Source organism: Cheilinus undulatus, linkage group 11, assembly GCF_018320785.1.
Source record: "Cheilinus undulatus linkage group 11, ASM1832078v1, whole genome shotgun sequence".
NCBI lineage: Eukaryota > Metazoa > Chordata > Actinopteri > Labriformes > Labridae > Cheilinus > Cheilinus undulatus.
This window is the reverse complement of record NC_054875.1, coordinates 31,108,106-31,121,392: the sequence shown is the minus strand read 5'-3', so window position 1 is coordinate 31,121,392 and position 13,287 is coordinate 31,108,106. Positions and strand designations below refer to the sequence as shown.

Below are 13,287 nucleotides of genomic sequence, written 5' to 3'. Positions count from 1 at the left end.
GTCTTCTTCTTAAAAACAAATGGATGAGCTGTAGAAGCAGGCTTTAAACATTCATATTCCCACAATAAAAGTCAGAAATTTTAACATGGTGGTGTGTTTGCGACTTCCAGTGCTTCTACAACCAGCTTCAAGTGGACACTCGTGGAGCTACAGATTTTTGCACTTCTGCATTAACTTCAGTTTTCAACCATGGAGGTTACCGCCGGTCATGAGTGTAGTGCATCTACTGTAAGTGTTTGAATGCATTCAACAAAACAGATGCATATAGAACCCAGGCAGAATGACTTAACATATTGTAAATATGCAGTTTTTTCTTTATTTGAATAACTGTTCAGACTTATTTAATATTCCCTGGTGAATAAGTCAGGTTTCCTTCTGTGATCTCCATCAGCTGATCATAAGCCAACAAATTCTAATGCTAATCTGTGCCTGAATCCTAATAAAACTAGTTAGGTTTTGAATCAGACAGTTTTAGTTTCATTTGACACTATTTGTTGTTTTATGTCTGCTGGTCTGTTGCTCCAACTTATTTAAAACAACATTTTCATTAAAAAAAAGTTATGAGATTTTCTTACATATACATGGATACATATTGACTTGATTCAGTTGTATGTTTCTCCTTTCACATTACTCGAAGTGAGAGGGACAGTAACCAAACAGAACTACAATCAAGACTTTGACAGGAAGTATTTCACAGAACAAGCTGTGTTCATTTTAATAAATTTACTTAAATAACAAACCACACTTAAAGTGAAGGAGCAAAAGGCTATCACTGCTTCATAACAATCTCTTAATAACTTGGTTTAATATGCTGGCATGAAGTAAAAAATAATTCTGCAGTTTATTTTCAATAAGAATAGCAAATGTTCAAAAGTTCTGACAATGCAAAGCTTAAATCATATCTACATGACATGACATGACATGAATACTACTTCTAAAAATCTACAAAGGACCAGAAACAATATATTCAATACTCTGTTTCAAAACTTTAGTTTGTAGTATATATTTTCTGGTGGTGCTGTGAGAATGCCTGGGAGTTTTTGTTGTTATTGCTAAACAGCTAATAGTGATGATTATGGTACAAATTTGACATTGGGGATTTCCCTGGTTTGAGCATTGTTTGATAACAGAAAGGGAATTAAAGGACAGCCTACATTATGATACAACATGTTACCATATGATAAGATATGCTGCAATGTATAATGATACAATAAAACACAATATGATATATGGGATCATGATATGATACGATACAGTACAATGGAATAGATTATGATACCATCCAACACAATACGATACAATACGACACAATATGATGCAACATATCATGACGTGACATGGTGCGATATGACATGACACAATATAAAACAATAAGACAACATGATACAATACAATGCAATGTATTATGATATGATATACTGTAAAAGGACACAATGATTATGATAAGACACGATAAAATACAATTAGATTTGATAAAAAAGATTACCATACATATGCTATGATACATATGCTATGATATGATATGATAGAACATAATGTATTATGATATGAATGATGAGAAATGATACCTAAAAGTTGCCATGCAATAACGACAATATCTGAGCTTTAAGTTGTAAGATAATAACATCATATCAGGAGATGCCATTAATTGAAGATCATTAAATGACTAAAAAGGGTAAGTATTTGTATGTATTCAATGCAATGTGAAATAACTTTCACATCTCATTATGCTTCTTAATTTCTTCTTTTCACCTGTATCAGATATTATCCTGCTCTTTTCTTCTCCTTCTATAATCCCACTGTCAACCTTTTTTTTGGCAAACCCACTCCTGTACACGTTACCCTCACTGAAGTCATAAACAACCCCATGAGAAGTAGTGGCACAGTGAGTCAAATTGCCAGGAAATCTGTTTAGCTCACAGTTTTTTAGACTAAAATATCGATACTTGGGAACAGCAATTCAATAACAGTCTCACATGAAACAGGACGGTGCTATATTGCTGTATTGATATTTTGCTTCACCACTATTTGAAACATCTGGCTTAATGTGAGTACACAGCTTAGAAATATTTATAATTTGAGTTTGACTCTTAATTTCCAGAAATTTCATTATGGATTAGGTTCATATCAAGTTATTCAAGACACTGTTTTATTTTGGTTGACACTGGGCCTATTTCTACGCTTGTCTCTGAAACATTAAGGTGGATGTAAATGCACTGCTGAGAAACAAAGCCCATTTAAGCTTTACACAGATAAAATATGAACTCAATAAGTGTAAATGTGTTCATATGTCTTGATAAATGTTTCTCTTTTGTGTGGAATATAGTGAAGCTTTTGAACGCAGCATGGGTGGCCTGATGACCTTGCTTTAGACTCAATGAGAGACACATACAGTATGTTACTGTACTATAGCCCACAGGGGAGAGATATCCTACAGAGAAAGGGCAGATGTCATCGGAAAGCTGCCAGTACACCAGTAAACAATATTAGAGCATATAAATTGTCTTTTTTCAGATTAACTATCAACAAGACTATACTGAGGGACAAATTATTGAACTGGACATTGTACTTGTCCATACAGCATGGACTGGAATGAACAAACCCTTCCCTCTTCTTAGACCCAGTCTCATTCCTGAGTGTTACAACTGAAGATAAACTGCTTCAACCATTCCAGTAATGCAATGTGAGTGTGAGGGCCGGACCAGGGTACTGTCCTGTTCCAGATCTAGCCAAGTTCAAAATTACATGATGGTCTTCGGGCTTCATCCACTGAGTCATGTCGTTCAGCACGACTTGAACACACACTCACAGGAACATCACTGCGTTAGAGTCTCTCGGATTTCTGCCACCAAGGCACAGGAGCATTTTACCATGTATGATTCCAAATCAGTGTCCCAGAAATCCAGGCAACTCTTCCCAGTCGCAGGGGCTGTGAATAGCTGTGAGAGGACGACTTTATCATAAAGCGCTTTGAGGCCATGTGCATGACTATTACACATGAAACAATAGGTGTAATTTAAAACTTCAAATAAAAACCCAACCCAGTTCAAGGCTCGGTCACTTGTACTAGCCTGGAGTTCTGACCCCTGTGTATTTAGGGTTTACTTAGTTAGCATATAGTTAATCTTTCAATTTCCTCGCATTTTTACTCTTTAAGATATATAATTTTAAATATGCACCTTCCTAGGACAGAGGAGCACTTAGGGGTGTCCCCTCTCCTTCTAAGAGTGCAGCAGACTGACCTAGACTGACATAGGGCTGTCTTACAAAGAAAGATCAAATCAGTGATTTTCTATTTGATTACCCATATCCTATTTTATACACAGTTAACACCTCTTACTGGCAGACACCATGCACAGTGGCTGCTGTCCTCAAAGTGGCTGGTCTGGGATCAAATACAGCTTGTGGCTCCTTTACTGCATTCCCTACACTCTCTCACTCCCAGTTTCCAATTCTATCCATTGTCCTATCTCAATTATGGTAAAAAAAAAAAAAAAAAAAAAAGCTTGAAAATAATTAAAAGCCCCTCTCATGTTTACATCCTAAGTAAAGCCTTGGCATTTAAGTGATTTTTTCAGTATATACAGGACACTAGAGGCTGAGCAACATAAAAGTGCAGGTGGGATTAAGGGTTAAAATCATGACCAAAACTACTTAGAAATGCTACTTTGGGCCACTCTAATCTCTCTTATCCCACTCCCACTTGAACATGTGCTCAATCTTCTCATCTGTAATGAATGCATTTGTTTGTGAAGCTGTCCGTTTTGGATAATGGTGGTCTAGTCTGGTATCTAAATGTACTGCTACAGGAGTTTGGCTTTAGATGTAGCTGATTCATTTCAGTCACTCTCATGTGGGCAGGTACTGCTGCACTGTCACAGCTCTGTCCAATAAAAGTGTAAAGAAAGTGTCTCAATATTGCTGTTAATATGAGATGAAATCAGCGGTGACTCACTGGAAGTAACGGCTCAGAAGCAAACAACTTCAAGAAGACAGGATTTGGATTGAATCATTGACTATAGCATAGAGATAAGGGTTCAGCAGATTATTGGCTAAGATTATGCATTTGGTCATTTATCCATGTCACCATTAAATGTGACCAACTGCTGATTAAACTAATCAGTTATAAAGTGTGTTACTTTAGCTCTGCTTAAAGGCTTGTTTTCGTTCTCTCACCTACAGTTCCACCCACGACACAGTCTTATTGGCTAGATGTCACACAAGCACTAGCCAATCAACACTGAGGCCCGGGTGCCACTGACACAGATTGTGTTTGAAATTACACACTCATTCCCTATTCCATATATAGTAAGTTGTCTCTGGTGGACTATATCAATCATTGGCACTATAAAAACAGTTTCAGATACTATTCTGGCTGCAGACAACAATGTCATCAGTATCTCACAATTAAAATGTGAGGCAACAATGACTCATCCTTGATGACAGGGGATATAAAAAATGGCAGAATTTCACTGAAAACTGATTTTTTTAACTGTATTTTCAAAATTACTCTAAAATGAAAAATTATTAAAGAGCTCTGTAAGCGTTTAGCAAAATAACATATATTTTAAAGCCATGTCTCATTTCTTTTTGCATACACACTGTCGGCTCATGCCAAAAATCACCATTAGTAGAAAGATGTTACTTTGTATCCTTAACACATTTTTGGTAATAAAAGAACTGTTCTGTGTTTCTGTGATTTAGATTCATGCTTGCCATGTTCCTCGTCCGTCTATCATGGATAACAGCTGTCAAATACCACTTTCTATCGGATAACATTGCTGGGCCAGTGGCCATTGGTTTATCACTGCTTTTCACTATGTATTGTGGGATACAATGCACTACAAAATGCATACAGAAATCAAATTAGAAAATATCATTTTCACTATATAGCGCACTATAGTGAAAACCCTGCGATTTTGGACACAGCAGCAGTGAGTGTATGATAAAACTTCCTGTTTTCCTGCTGTTACTGTGTTGCTTAATGCTTCCCATTTTGACAGGACTTGTTCTAAATGTTTTATTTAGTTTTATTTTTTTTAAGTATGCAATTTTACTTTTGTCACTTATAGGTAGGACTGTCCCAACCAGCACTTTTGGCCTCCGATCCAATTTTTAATATTGAATATCTGCCAATACTGAGTCCCAATCCGATATTCATAATTACTTTTCAGAGTTTAGATTAGAGGTTATTTAGAGATTAGAGTTTCAATTGATTTTGTTTACAAAAATAACTTAAGTAAACAGAAAAACTACTAGATGTCTCAAACTTGTTCCATTTAACTTAGTACAGCCAACATTGTTGTAAAAAACCAAAATCACATTTCTACTCAAAATGGTGTATTAGCTCTGTTTCACTTAAATAATCTGTCAATAAATAAATAAAATTACGTATTAACTTGACTGTATTAGTCACAACAAAAACTGAACTCAAAACAGGTTAACTTGAATGGGATCAAAAACATATGAATCATACAGATTCAAAACAATTCCTATTCAAATGTGACAGCTTAATCTGAGACATAAACCATAAAACCCAAATATCAAATACAAGGCACTTTTGTTATTGCAGTTCAATTTCTAAAGTGCAACTGGCACTGCCACATCACGTTTTCCTCCCTCACTTTAATTTCATTACCCATTATTACTTTAAAATGAAGTGAAGGGTCTTGTTTAGGAAAAACCAGCAACCTCGATGGCCTGCTTTACATGCTCTGCTGTGTGAGACCCCAGAAAATGGTGTGCATGTAACACTGCACGCTTTAACTCAGAGGTGGAAGACTGTTCAGTGAGACTTTGCAGTGACACGGGGCAAACATCAGAGCTCTTAATGTCTGTAGTGAAGCTAATGGCAGAGAAGTTGCTTTTTAAATTCTCTAGTATACTGTCACATACTTTGTTTAACAGCTCCGGTAAGGCAGTGTCATTAATGCAATGTCAAGATGGCAGCGCAAAGCGTGGGTTTAAAAGCTCAAGAAGACAACAAAAACCAAAATCCTCCACCACAGAGATGGGCTGGTTGTCCAAAGAAATGAATTCGACCACTTTTTCTGTTATTTTTTTTGCCTTATCACTCTCTTGAGGGTACTTGTCTTTTCTCTTAAAGTCCAGAGGTTGTTGCTTCCGTGAAGCTGCCTGTTGCTATAGTGAAGTCAACGTATTGCACTGTGTGTTGAGTTCGGAGTCGACAGATGAAATAGTAGTGTTAACTGCTGCTACCACCTCTTGAAACGGTCGTATTACAGATGCTGCAAGTGGCAACTGGACTGTTTTCACTCTCACGTTTGAAGTTTTTCCACACCGGTGACATTTTAAACACAGGAATGCTAATGTTGCTGCTTTGTTGTGTTACTGATGCGTTTACGGCTTGTCGTAAACTGTGTTCCGTCAACAACAGCTGACCTAAATGATCGGCTGGGCTGATCGGATCAAATTGCCGATCTACAATCAATTAAAAATACTTCTATTGGCTCCGATCTGATACATACAATCGGGATTGGGACACCCCTGCTGATTGGTCTCATGAAATACTAAAAACAGTAACTGTATCCTAAGCCGACAGATAGACTGTTTAATATTTCCACTGCATGAACCTATTTCACATTCATCTTGACAACTTCCTATACAAAGCGTTTGTGAAGGGCTGGAGTTTTCAAAAAATTCTCAGACGGTGATTGGACAAACATTGTTCTGTCATTTATTACAGGCCAATCAGAGCAACAAGACAGAATAAAAAAGCACCGCTTCCCAAGAGTAACAGGCACTGTTGTGGTTTATGATGGTGGAGCTTGTTGGTGGATAAAACTTGGTTGGGAGAAGTGTAAAAACATCTGCTTTGCCTTTCAGTGTGGCTCTTTGCTCTTGTTTTAATAAAGAAATGTGGTCAAGTTGTGATAAAACTGCAGCTATACTATGGCTACATACAAGCTTATCACTACACTGGTGGCAGCAATAGCATAAACCGGCCAGTAATACAACTTAGCCTGGCCTGTAAAAACTCATGCCAAAGCAGGTAGAGAGAAGAGTGAAAACATCTTTATATCATGAAAAGCTTTCGGTTTGGCTCTTTGCTCCTATTTCAAGGAAGAAACATGGTCCGGTTCTCAGAAAATTGCTTCTATACTCTACACTGGCAGCAGCCATTGCTAACAGCTTCCAGTACGTCTAAACTTTATCAGTAGTTCCTGCCACATTCTCATTGGTCAGATCTGTTTCAGGCCTGGGGCAAAGGTTTCAGACTGGAGCTTTGTAAGATGGATTTGACATGGAACCTGGCCAATACAGTTGCTTTGCAAGGTTATCTGTATCTTCCCCGAAAAAAAATTACTTGAGAGATGCACTGATTTTGTAAATTAGGGTTGTACTGAACAGATCAGTTTGTCTAACAGTTGTCTTCTTCTATCCTGTAAAAAATCTTATTGTTTCAGCAGTTAAGTATATCAGATTCCAGCATTTTATTTATTGGACTCAACGGATAAGCATTAAGAACTGTCATCTGTTCATGCCACATAATTTGCAGATGGCTGACTGATGTTTGTCAACCAATCTTTGCTAAACTGATGCATCCCTACCATAATATTGCCATTCTACTGATAATCTATGAAGCAAAATATTTACCTAATTATCCAATAACTGTCTTTATAATTGCATAATGATCATCTGCTGTTGGAAACTTTTGGCATTTCAAGGGCTGATCATTATAAGAGGAACAAACATGCAATTATAGATTAACTGGTAATTAAAATAATCAGGATGTTTTTTTTCAAAAGGCAACCCAGGCCTCTACTACCAAGCTACAACTGATTTACTAACTAATATGATCTATTCTGCACAAACACACAAACCAAGAACGACATAATGAATAGGCAGCGATTCTAAGAAAGGCATTAACGTTTCATGAGGTGGTCTCCAACTGTTTCCTGTTTAGTCGGAGCCCATTAAGGTACCACAGGGGAAAAAGAAAAGGCTTGTTCTCTCTCGTGGTTACATTAAGGGGGGGGGGGGATTTACAGGAGGGATAAGGAAAGAGGAAAATGGTGCAACTGATGACATAGGAGAAGGAATATTAAGAGAGGCAGCGTAGTCGGCCAGCAGCGTGGGCTTCATGTGCACTGATGGTGGTGGTCGGGGGGGTATTGATCCTACTGTAGCATATCAAAACATTATTTAAGGGGAACAGACAAAAAGAGGGGGAATGAGGAGAGAAATCTGGGCTGTATTTACAAGGTACAGTGTGTACTGTGTAGGCAGGTACAGAGAGTCTGCTTCCCCGTATTTCAGCACCGCGGACAGCGCCAGGTCACTCCGCAAACACTTGATGCGGAGGCTGCGCCGAACTGTTGCTTCACACAGCGCTCCATCTTTACTCCCTCCCTCCTGATATTTATAAAGAACCCCGATACAATAGCATTGAAACACCCTGCGGTGATTCTATAAGGGACACATCGCGCAAATACAGCCTGTATGCTCGTGGAGGATTGCCATCTCAGGCTCCCAGCATTCTGCAGTGTTTTGTGAGACGATCATGGCAAATGCAATGCCTCCGATTAAAGTGTAAATGTGTGGGTGTTTGTATGTGGGAGAGGGGGAGTATCATGTGTAAAGCAGCATGAGTAGCACTGCAAGTAACAAGCTGTACAGCATCTGGACATGACTCATCCCTCCTAATGAAAACCCTCTATAGTGTAATGACATGCTATGGACACTTGTGTGGCAGATGGTTCAGGAGATACTTTTCAAGGACTATGGAGCTTTCTTTTTCATATTTTCAATCCATGTAATTCCCCCCTACCTTGCCATGACGTTTCCTCTATCTGATCCTGCATTAGAAAGTTCAACAAGCATGGTGGAGATGGTTGCAGTGCAATGCAGTGAAGTTGTTATTGCAGCAGTAAAGGAAGCAGTTTGTGTCTACAGGTAGCCTCTCCAGCTTACACCTGTTGGAGGGATGCAGTCACGATGCCCCCTCGTGGTTTTAACACGAATCGCCCTTTTTTTACCCTCCCCCCTCTTCTTCCCCCCTCTCTAGATAGCTTCTATAAGAAAGAGCTAAAATGCTACATTGACGCATTTCTCTGTGTTTGAAAAAGCACAGGAGTAAAGAGCTGGAGTCTGATTTAAAGCACCGCCTGCGGTTGTGTACAGACTGCGATAGCATCTTTAAGGCGGTGGGTTGGAGGCTGTGGCATCCCACGCAATTTCCCTTTCTATGCAGTCACTGGCCTTGCATTTCAGCCATTAGAAGTGTATGTGTTTTTCCAGTGGGTGTAATGGACATAACAACAGGGTGAATAGCTTGCGCAAGGTGTAGACGAGCAAATTTGGGTGTTTCTGGTGCGTAAAAACTGCCACGAAAACGCTGTATGATTGAAGTCGATTAAAAACTGCAACAAAAATCGCGTAAATTAAGAGAAAAGGGTGCTATTCACTCACCAACTCCGATTTTCTCCTCCTCTGTAGGTATCCACATAATTGGTTATTTTCCCTCCAGTAGCGCGAGCCACATTATGTCGATATCGTGAGATGATGCCGCTTAAAAAACGAGAGCTGAAGGCTACAAATGATCCAGGCTCTTCATAGCCTACACGGGGCTACATGTCTCCGCCGGAATCACTGTCCTGACGTTGGTGTGTTGTGCCAAAGAGGGGGGGAGGAAGGACCATCAAAGCCTCAATATCTCCGCTCTATTATGTCCCGGCGTGTGTCTCCAGTCTGATGCAGTCTCCGTGTCCACCTAATGTAACGAACACGCACGCAAACGCACACAACCACACGCGCACAGCCAGGCAGGCGTACGCTCGCACGCACACGGCAAGCGGTTTTCAGCTCCTCCACAAAAGGTGTTATTGCAGCTGCATTTCAAGTGGAACTAAGACTTTTTTCCTCGAGGTTATGTTTTATTATTTCTTTGTTTTTTTCCCCCCTCCTTTTTGGAACTGTTCTTTACGCGCGTTAAGTCCAGATGATCCACGCCACGCATGAACGCGCAGCATCGGTGGGAAATTACGAGATAACAAGCCGCGATTTGCTCAGTTGTCCGAACTGACGAGCTAATGCAGGGAAACACCGAGAAAACTGCATTATACCATAAGCTGCGCCATCTTCATGGTTGTCACATGACTCGTTTTGTCAACACTGATGTGTCAAGCATTTGCAAATATATATGCCCTCCCTCTCTACCTCCTCGTTTTCTCTCTCTTTGCATGAGATCCATCACAAACTCAAACTCCATCCCCCCCCCGCTACCGGATGCTGAATGCTGCCTTTTTTGATTGAGGGGGCTGTGGGCCATAAAGTAGCTCCCGGTGTTACAGATCAGGGCAGGCAGGCCATGTGGGGAAGCACCTCCTGGTTGAGTCATTTCAGAGAAACAGAGCCACTACCGGCGATGCTTTGTCATAGTGCAGTCATGCTCCCACACAGATGAGAGGCAACTCATTCCTAAAGGGCAACTTCCCCTTAGAATAAGATTGATAGTTTTGGCAAACTGTTGGACTACACGGAAGACTCAAAACCCACAACCACTAGCTTATAGAAGAGTCAGAAAATCTGTTAATATAGTGAAGGGTCATGATTACAACTTCATCAGTGACTGAAATGCAGAGGTAGACATCACTTTGGACTCAAGCTGAGACTCCAGCAAATAGTCTGTAGCAGTTCAGAAAAGGGCAGAAAGTCCCCATTCTATGATCAACAAAAAGCACACAAGTCAATTAACAAGACTGACAGTTATTTTTCACGCCTGAAATCACTGTTACAGGGTAGGTGTCAGCTGAAGTGACGGGCTGATGTATTTGGCTGTAAAAAGAGCAGGATGAGTGTTTTTTTTTTTTCAGTCAAAAAAACGACTTATGCATGCACAGAAAAACTCAGAAAAGCAGTATAAAGTTTGTCTAAAGAAGGGATGGGCAACTTTGGCTACCTAGAGGGCCACATGAATTTATTCCCACTGGAATAGAGGATAGATAATAACATGTTCCTATAATTTAATGAAAAATTCAAATATAAACCTCCATCAGAATTCTTTAAACCAAAAATATATAAACATTATATATATAGATATATATATTCTTAGCAAGTTCAAGCAGGTAACTGTTTCCACTTGTTCAGAAGTCACTACTCATTCTCCTTACTTCCATTCTTTCTCTCTTCATCACCTGGTTATTAAGTACTTAGCTCATCAGCTTCTGCCACAACCTCATTTGACCAATCACAATGCACCTATGGTATTTTAAATCTGTCATCTTTCACAGTCAGCCCGCCTTTTCAGTGTGGCTGTTTCAACTCTCCTCCACCCCAGCCACCTCCATTCAGTTCATCAGCATCACCCAGATCCTCATGGGTCTTCTGCTCATCTTATCCTGCATGTCTCAATCTCTCTTCCTCCTCATTGGTGTCCCAGTCCAGCTTCTCATAAGTCTACACCTCATCTGATCCTGCATCACTCATCAACACCACCAGTGACACTAAGCTAGACACTACCTTACTCCAGAGTGTTATTTGTGGATCTGTAGGTCATATTAGCAAGTGATTTCATTTCCTAGAGTTTATTACTTGTTCCCTTTTGTGAGGTTATCTATTCAGAAACTGTCCAATTACTCTGTCGGATTTTTCATAAACGCATTATTTTTTAGCAATTAAGGTCTCAGTTTTATAACAAAGCTTTCACCTTGATGGGAACAAATCTCAGCTGGGGAAAATAAACTAAATATGTCTTTACTCACAGAGCTTTTGAAGAGCTGAAAACAAAGCCAAATTTAAATATACTGAGCAAAAATGTGCCATCATCTGCCTATTTTGTTATAATTTTAGAAGACATTCCTTTGCAGTGGCTGTGATAAAAAAAAAAATAATAATAAAGGGTTTGAACTATGTGTGATTAGTACAGGGTGTGGCCTCTGAATCAGCTTTTAATCCATTTATAGAAGACAGACTGACTTATTGTTTTTATCTGAAATGTAGTGACGTACATGTGATGGATTAAATCTATTTGACACTGGAGTGACTTTATTTCAAAGCGATTCATCACAAAGTGAGTCACTGCTGTTAAAATAGTCTGTGGGGAAATGATGAACACCCTGCAAATTATGTTGCTGTCCAGGTCCATCAATTTGGAGGTTTATTAATGAGTTGGCAACTAATAAATTAGCTCTTTTTTTAAGATTGTTTTAGTCATGCTGTTTAAAAAATCTCTGATTGCAGCTTCTACAATGAGAAAGTTTCCTGGTTTGAGAAGACAGTGAGGACTTTGACTGGGATTTTTCAGGATTTTATGCACTAAAGTGATAGATAAACAAAACTGTGGAAAACAGATTATTTAGTGATTAAAGTCATTGTTAGCAACAGCCATATTTTGCAAATACACTTAAAACCTGTGGCGTTAATCGTCCACACTTCAATCCATTGTTGTCTTGTTTGAGATATCTGAAAGACTTTACCTCAGAGTCTGAGCAACACTCATCATAATGTTTTATTAATGTAATGTACAGATGAGGATGAAATTATAAGCCCCCCCATGAACTTTTTTTAAGCTTCCCCCAAGCGCTGTTAAACAGAGCAAGGCATTGTAACACAGCTTTTCCAGACATCCTAGTTTTATTTTGGAAGCTTGCATATTTTAATTTACACGCAAAACAAAATGATCTCACAAAACACCAAAAATACCAGGGTCTAAATTATTAGCCCCCATGCTAACAGTCAGTTGCATCTCCTTTTTGCTGGATAACAGCCTGCAGTCATTTGTTGTAGTTTTCAACAGGTCTCAGACACATCTCCTGAGGAATCCCAGCCCATTCATCTTTGGCCAATCACTCAAGCTCCTCCAGATTTGATGGTCTTCTGGCATGGACCTTGGTCTTCAGCTCACCCCACAGATTTTCAATGGGATTCAAGTCAAGGCTTTTTGCGTGCCAGTCAATGGCTACTTGGATCTTCTGGAGGTAGTTCATGTGCGTTTTGGGTGTACCACTCCCAGTTTTTTTGCTGGATATTTTCTTTCAAAATCTTCACATTTCCTTCTTTCTTCATGATTCCTTCCCGTCTTAACCGTTTGGGCCTGGTTAGAGAGTGAGAGGACCAATCAGCGACAAGGGGCAGTACTTCTAGTCATGACGTAAGCAAGCAGCAACAAGAGGCCGGTGCAATTATGGCAGAGGAGATTAGCATGGATGCTGCTAAAGTGCCAGTTTTACCAGAACGTGACGACATGTCTTCGTTTAAAGAAGAACAAAGAACAGCAGTGAGTTGTTTTCTTTTCAAAAACGACAAAAGTCGTGTACTGAAATGTCT

The 13,287-nt window shown here is 39.4% G+C and overlaps 1 protein-coding gene across 2 annotated transcripts in view; it reads right to left on the bottom strand.

Annotated features, from left to right (window-relative positions):
- The window catches only part of LOC121516965 (dedicator of cytokinesis protein 3-like), a 92,742-nt gene extending 82,812 nt beyond the window's left edge, over positions 1-9,930 (bottom strand). For both annotated transcript variants that reach the window (XM_041798427.1, XM_041798428.1), the window contains exon 1: positions 9,433-9,930. In XM_041798427.1, the coding sequence (XP_041654361.1) occupies positions 9,433-9,469 (37 nt within the window). In that variant the 5' untranslated portion in view covers positions 9,470-9,930. The remainder of the gene's footprint in view (positions 1-9,432) is intronic.
- Between the last annotated feature and the right edge of the window lie 3,357 nt (positions 9,931-13,287).